Source organism: Coffea eugenioides, unplaced genomic scaffold, assembly GCF_003713205.1.
Source record: "Coffea eugenioides isolate CCC68of unplaced genomic scaffold, Ceug_1.0 ScVebR1_3408;HRSCAF=4614, whole genome shotgun sequence".
NCBI classification, from domain to species: domain Eukaryota; kingdom Viridiplantae; phylum Streptophyta; class Magnoliopsida; order Gentianales; family Rubiaceae; genus Coffea; species Coffea eugenioides.
Genome location: NW_020863983.1, coordinates 1,000 through 8,677, shown reverse-complemented (window position 1 = coordinate 8,677; position 7,678 = coordinate 1,000). Strand labels below are relative to the sequence as shown.

The 7,678-nt window shown below is 44.9% G+C and overlaps 1 protein-coding gene across 1 annotated transcript; it reads right to left on the bottom strand.

Moving 5' to 3' along the window:
- Positions 1-631: 631 nt before the first annotated feature.
- Positions 632-7,211, bottom strand: LOC113757900. The gene is made up of 3 exons (XM_027300973.1): positions 5,823-7,211; positions 1,546-5,350; positions 632-882 (listed from the first exon to the last, which is right to left on the bottom strand). The coding sequence occupies exons 1-3, from the start codon at positions 7,209-7,211 to the stop codon at positions 632-634; spliced, it is 5,445 nt and encodes a 1,814-aa protein (XP_027156774.1).
- Between the last annotated feature and the right edge of the window lie 467 nt (positions 7,212-7,678).

Sequence of the window (7,678 nt, the reverse complement as noted above, 5' to 3'; positions counted from 1 at the left end):
TAAAATTTTTTGGTATAATTAAAATATCAATGGAGATTTGAAACAAATCACAAGCTATCGCAGGAGTTTTTACTCCCCCTCATTATAAATTTTTAGCTTTCTAGACCTATAGACATAAAACAATATTTTAGCAATCAAAAGTGAAGCAGTTTGATGATTGCAAGCACAACACATATTCTATTATGAAGTCCTAATTTTGAATTATCTTGTTTAAACACCACTCTAAATTAGTTTGGTATAATTAAATTATCAAGGGAGATTTAGAGCAAATCACAACTTAACAATGATATTATCCATGATGGATATAGTAAGCCTTTCAAACAAACATCATTGAAATAAATTTTGTTATATAAGTAATCTGTTAAAACTAACAGAGCATGCAAAAACACAGATACTGTAGTTGGTCCAACAGCTAATTTATGCCACTTTTTATTGTCAATTAATCTAAGGCTAAATAAACTAGAAATAGTAGTTTTTTTTTGAATTTTTTTGTATTTTTTGTATGGGGAATAACTTGAAGTCCATTTATAAAAGCACATTAAATGATGTTACTACAAAATAGTTACTACAAAATCAATAAAAAATGTTACTACAAAAGTTTCTAAACACTCGTCATCCTCCTTTTCAGTTGCTAAGGACCCAACAAGTCAAGTTCATCTCTAAGGCGCAAATAATCAGTAGGAGGGGTTGCGCGAAACACGACACGGGACACCGCATCAATGTCGTCTTCTAACACTTCCAATGTTGCGAGTCGTTCAGGAATTGCAGTCAAACCATGTTTTGCAAACCCCATTCCAATTCGACGTCCTTCAACTCTTAACTCTAAAACTTGAAGTTGCTCAATGTTAATAGCAATCACAGACACAACCTGTTCAGCTTTTACTACATAATCAGTAGTAGTTGAAAAACAGTCATATACTTTGTTAAAAAAAGTTCAATTATTGATGTCCTGAAAATGAGGTTAGGTTTGTACCAAACCAATAATTCATAAGAATTGGGATCAAATTTTCTCTAAGTTCTTTCACATGATAAAGATCCAATAAACGAAGAGGCAAAAAATAAAAAATTTATGTTGATTTCATTTTTTTAGTATTTGAAGACACGTTCCAATAATGAACAAATCATTAACAGAATAATCTTCCAATTATTAAATGAAGAAAAAGAAATCCAATCAACAAATGCTAACTAGCAATTCATAGTAATATTTATCTAAAAAAGAATATGATAATAAGATGACATTGGTCGTGGAGGCACTATTACTTTATGCTTTGCCGAAATCTTTTACATAAACTGTGAGAAAAAGAAATGTTCTCAAAAATATAAAAAATTGTGACATATTACTAATGTCCCAAGAAATATTTTGAATTTCTAGACATTTTGTGAGCCTTTCAGGCTGCACATGCATGATTTTTTTGAGTGAACTACTATAATCTCGAGCAACAAAAGAGAGTTAAAGGTAATTTTTTTTTTTTTTTTTTTAACTTTAATCTTTATTTATGAACTGAAAAGAGTACAAAGAGAGACAGCAACCAACTACTGCCTAACAAGCTAAAGAAGCTCTACTCCTACGAATGTTCGGAACGCCTAACCGATCAAGATTAACATCACCCCTCACCAGGCAAGGCAACTCAGAAAATGAAACATATGTTGAGTTAAACCCAGCGTCCACACCCACATTGGCCAATCTATCCGCAGGCCTATTCGCTTCCCGAAAGCAATGAGAAATCTCTCTAAACAACCCCTTAGCATTCAACACCTCCTGTAAACCTCGTTGCAACTGCCATGGACACCTCACCGTTCCCCGAATAATCTGAACTAACACCAATGAATCTGATTCGATGTGCAAAGCACTGTATCCCCGATCTACGGCCAACCGAATCCCATGAAGAAGCGCCTCCAATTCCGCCTGCAAACTTGTTAGCTCCCCAAAAAAACATGAGAACCCTAGCAGAAACCTTCCCTCATAGTTACGAATGATGCCTCCCCCTCCACTCATGCCAGGATTACCTCTAGAGCAACCGTCAGAGTTTAGCTTCACCACCGACTGCTTCGGACACCGCCAACGAACAATTTGCACATGATAACGACGTGCCAAACCAGCCACAGATTCAAAGAAACTCGGCCACCCGCGGCAAGAAGAAACAGTATTCTTAAACCTAATCTGGAATAGGTCTCGCAGATCACAAAAAATTCTATCACTGACTATAGCAACAGGCAAACTCTGACCCTCGAACACAAACTTATTCCGCATTTTCCACAAGTGCCAACAAATCAAAGACGGCAGCACACGAAAAAGAAACTGAAGAAACGGGTTCCGAGTAGGCTTCAACCACCAACCAATCACCTTATGTCGTATTGTCGAGGAAACCCCAAACCCTCCCACCACCACTTCAAAAGACTCCCAGATTTGCCGTGGAACCTCCCCAGTGCAGAAAATATGATCCAGAGACTCCTGACATGGGAAGGAACAACAAAAACAGCGAGACGGCCCGACAACCCCAAGCTTTTGCAACCTATCCATCACTGGCAATCTAGCCCCCAGCAGACGCAGCATAAAGAAGGACACATTACTCGGCAATTCCTGACCCCAGAGCGAGGAGTATAGACAAGACCTGTTACCAACCTCACGAGCACTTTGGTAGGCCGACGATAGGGAGAAATCCCCTGAGGTACTGGGGGACCAGACCATTCTGTCCGAATGCGTCTCAGCGGGAGGTTCAACACGCAGGATCTGCCCCACCCACCAGCTGGGCAGCACAGAGCACAGCCTCTGCACGTTCCACCGACCATGCTCCACGAAATCGGATACTGCATATTCCTGGAAAGAGTCGACCTGGCGACATAAAGGACCTTGTCCTAACCAATCATCATGCCAAAAACTTGCCGATCCATTGGACAAGACCCAGCGAATCTGCTGCTCAGCAACCCCCTGAATAGATATCAATCTCTTCCAAGTCCAAGAACTCCCCGGCGAGACGTCCGCAGAGCAAGGGTGGAAATTCGGGCAGTATTTACAATGTAAAAACTCAGCCCATAAAGACTTCCGCAATCTAAACTGCCACCAAAGTTTCATCGAGAAAGCGTCGAACACATCCCTCAACGACCTCAAACCTGCACCTCCCCTGTCATATGGCTGACACAACTGCTCCCATTTGATCCAGTGAAAACGCAGCCCCCCTTCGGAGGCCCCCCAGAGAAAATTAGCAAAAGTCTTCTCCAGTAATCCAAAGATGGCCTTGGGAGGAGTGGATGCCGCAAGAATATTAAGAGGCATAGAAGATAGCACACTCCTGATCAGGACCAGCCTACCACCGTGCGACAATAACCTCCCCTTCCACGATAGCACCCTGGCTAGTATGGAATCACAAATTTCCGAAAAATAACCTTTCTTCCTCCGCCCAACATATAAGGGACAACCCAAGTATTTGACCGGAAACTCCCGCGAGGGGAACCCAGTGAGTTCTCCAAGCATACGTTTTCTCGCCCTGGGAAACCTGCTATGGGACAAAAAACAACTCTTTTGATGGTTCACCTGCTGACCTGATACCGAAGAGTAATCTCCCAGAGCTTTCATAACCAAACGAACTGACCTCTTCAGCCCACTTGAAAAGATAACCACATCATCGGCATAAGCCAGGTGCGTAACCTTCGGGCATCCATGAGGTACACTAAACGGTGAAAAGAGGGGGGAGGAAAGCAAAGAATTTAAGAGGCGAGATAGGACCTCGGCACCAATCACAAAAAGAGCTGGAGAAATAGGGTCCCCTTGCCTTAGCCCTCGACTAGAATGGAAGAAACCTTGAGGAGCACCATTGACCATGACCGAGAACCAGACATTCGAAATCAACCTCCAAATCATATCAATCCACCGCTCTCCGAACCCGAACCTACGCAAGACCTGTAACAAAAAAGGCCACGAAACTCTGTCGTAGGCCTTGGCCATATCCAACTTCAAAACTACGTTACCCCCACGATTCGATTTCCGAATATCAGATAACAACTCCTGGGCCAATAAAAAATTTTCGGATATCTGCCTTCCCTGAACAAACCCACTCTGTTGCGGGGAGATAATACCAGGCAGCACCTTTGATAGACGGTTGGCCAACAATTTTGAAATCACCTTATTGACAAAGTTACAAAGACTTATCGGCCGAAATTGACTAAAATCTTGCGGGGAGGTTACCTTGGGAATCAGCACAATCCACGTCGAAGAAACACTCCGCGGCAACTCATGCCCACAAAAGAAACTAAACACTGCGTCGCACAAATCCTTGCCCACCACCTCCCACGCAAAGGTGAAAAAAGTTCCTGTAAAACCATCTGGCCCACCCGCACTCTCCCCATCCATGTTAAACACCACCTCCCTTATCTCCTCGTGCGATGGAAACCGCTCCAAATCAGCAACTTGAACATCGGACACAACCTTAGGAATCACATCCAAAATCCTCCATGACCCAGTGGCAGGCTCCTCCGAAAGTAAGGATTTGAAGAACTCCACCCCCATGGCAGACACCTGACCTTCATCCGATACCCACTCCCCCTGGTCATTCTTAATTCGGTGAATGATGGACTTAGCTCTTCTCTCCGCCACAATCGAATGGAAATACTTAGAATTTTTGTCCCCGTCCTTAAGCCATTTGACCCTTGCCTTTTGCCGCCAATACCCTTCCTCTCTCACCAGAGAATTTCTCAGTCTAGCACGAGCCTCCTGGAGTGCCAACCAATGCGACTGACAAGGCTCATTTCCAAAAGCGTCCTCTGCAGCTGCTACCTCGCCCTCCGCCCTCTTCACCGCGTCAAAAATGTTACCGAACTGCTCACGAGACCAAACTTGCAAGTCCCGTTTGACATTCCTCAGTTTAGCGGTTAAACGACTCAAAGGGCGCCCAGAACAAGGAACTGCCCAACTCCTCCTAATGACATCCAACAGCCCAAGCTTCGTCGTCCAAATATTCAAAAATCGAAAAGGTTTAGGCTTGTTATCTCGCCTCGTCGACGAAGACATTAGAAGGGGGGCATGATCCGAAGGCTCCCTCCCTAGATGTTGAACCTGAAATTGCACCCCAGAGAGAAAGGCCGTTTGATTGACAAACATTCTGTCCAGGCGCTTCCAGATACGGGCCAGACCCCCCCTATTATTACACCAAGTGAAAGGGCACCCCAGAAAACCAACATCCGAAACACCCGCCATCGACATGAACGTTCTAAGCTCCACCCCTTCGTCAACCCGAAAAGGCAATCCACCCCTCTTTTCATCCGCGCTAACAGTAACATTGAAATCACCTGCCAACATCCAAGGGTGCTCCGCCAGGTTTTCCGCTATCAGAGCTGACCACAGCAAAGCTCGCTCCTGCTCATTACATTTTGCATGGACAAAAGAAAAATACACTGGAACTGGGAAAATCGGAGAAATGATTTTAAGAGACACGTGCTGGGAGGATTCTCCCACAAGAGAACAGTCAAAGGAATTTTTATAAAATACCCAAATAGACCCCTGGTTATTCATGATCCAGCTATCCATCCTGAGGCGTGCACTAAACAAATGAATGTCGCGTGGTAAAGCCTTAGGCTCACAAATAGCCACTAAAGGAATTGAAAACTCATCAATTAACCGTTTTAACCTACGAAAATTTGGGGATCGCGAGATACCCCGAATATTCCAAAAAAGCAGATTAATCATGAGACAAGGATGCAAATGAGTTAGAGGAGACTTTCGATTTAGAACGTAAAGCACGGTCACTCGGGATTTGGAGCCGAGTACCCCTCGGCTTAGGCTTATCTACCAAACTAAAAACCTCCCCATTATTCACCTGTTCGTGTACCTGCTGAATTATAGGATCAAGATTAAAAATGTCAATCACCAAAGACCCCTCCTCCTGTTGCTTACCTGATGGTTGCCCGCGCGGCGATAAGCTCCCTGCACTAACTTCTGCACTAGACAACCCCACATCACCGACCTCGCTCCCCTCCTCTGACATGTCCATCCTCGAACCTGTCTCCGCCATAGCTGTCGAAGCAACAGCCTGATCTCCCAGCTGATTATCAACCGCACCAGCGAAATTCCGCTCCTGTTGGAGAACCGACTGCTGGCCACAAAGGTCCTCTCCCCCCTGTTCCTCCACCCGCAAAGGGGCTGCTAATTCTTGGGGCCCCTCCGCCAACCTATCCATCACCACCGACTCCCCAGCGCCGGTCACTGCCAGCGACCCTGCCTCCCCGCCAGCAAGCGGCGACGAAATCTGCCCAGCAGCGCCAAGCACCACTCCCCCCTTCCCCTTCTGCTCCTCCGCTATCCCCGGCCCCTCCAAAGGCATTGCCTTCACAGAATCTTGCGGAACCTCCTGGGTAACCTTTGGGCGAAATTCCAGCCGTGGCCTCCTCTCATGCCACGCACCTGTGGAAACTTCAGAAACCTTTGCCGCTGGCGGCACCTCGCGGAACTCGGGGTGCTTTACTCTACATTCGTGTTCGCTATGCCCCTGTCGAAAACAATACCCACAGTACTGCGGCATCCCCTCAGGCTCAAGGGCCTGCCAGAAACCATCACTCTCCCCCTGCCCAAAACCTACCCATACTCTCCGTGGCAGTGATTTCACCAAGTCAACCTCCACACATACTCTGGCCACGCTCGGACGGGATAGAGAGCTCGTTGCTGCATCCATGAAGAGTGGCCGACCCAGGGGTGAAACAATATGGAAAAGGCATTCCTTATTGAACAAATGTATCGGGAGTTTGGGAAGGGAGAACCAAACAGGAACAATCGAAGGCTCCTTATCGACATGGAAAGAGGGTGTCCATTTGAAGACCCGCATCGGATAACCCAATATATACCAGATGTGCCGCCCCCAGATTCTGTGAAAGTCCCGTTCAGTTTGGAGGCGAATGATGATATGACGAGGATCCAACAAACCTACCGAAACCGCCGTCAAGTCCAGCGTGTTAAAAAATTTTCGGATGTCCTCCATGGCCGGCCTACCCTTGGAGAACTTCCCTATTAGAGCAAGGGTAAAAGGCGCTGCAGCCCTAGCCATGTCAGCCGAGGAGAAAACTACAGCAGGCTCCCCTCTCCTCGTAGTCTTGTCTGCTCGCACGTTCACGCAAGAAGGCTCCCTAGACGAAAAGAGCGAAGAAAAAGATTTTGCTTGGAAAGAAGGGAAGGAATCTGGAAGCTTCCCTTCAGCAAGAGGCTGAAGGGTAGCGGTGTCCGCCATGGCGGCACGCACGGCAGCCAACCAAAGCGCACGGACTTACCCAGAGAGAAAACCTAATATATTCTAAAAGCATAGTTAAAGGTAATTGAGATTAAACTAATTAATTTTATAAACAAGTTGAAGGAATATGCATAAAAAAAGGTTCATTAATATTCTAATTCTGAATATCATATTTTGTTTATAATCCACAAATTGATATTAAAGTTCATATATTATCAATTTCAACCTCACAATACACTTAGTCTAAAATGGATAGAACATGATATCCCTATGAACTTTATCAAAATAGAACATGATTTTTATATGTTCGCATCAATCGCCTCATATTGCTTTTTCCAAGTGATTCTATTTGAATTACCATCTGGATCAGATTTCACAGCGAAATCAATGTGTATAATCTTGTACATATCTCAATAGTTCTCAACAGTTTCACAACTTAATAATGATATTGTCTATGCTGGATTCAA

Bases quoted from the DNA above. Each gene is read 5' to 3' on its own strand.
- LOC113757900 (XM_027300973.1), bottom strand. From the start codon at position 7,211: ATGGCGGACACCGCTACCCTTCAGCCTCTTGCTGAAGGGAAGCTTCCA. The intron at 5,351-5,822 runs GTACACGAACAG...TGTAATGAGCAG, and splicing joins TTGATCCTATAATTCAGCAG to GAGCGAGCTTTGCTGTGGTC. The intron at 883-1,545 runs GTTAGGCAGTAG...CTGATTATGTAG, and splicing joins GAGTAGAGCTTCTTTAGCTT to TAAAAGCTGAACAGGTTGTG.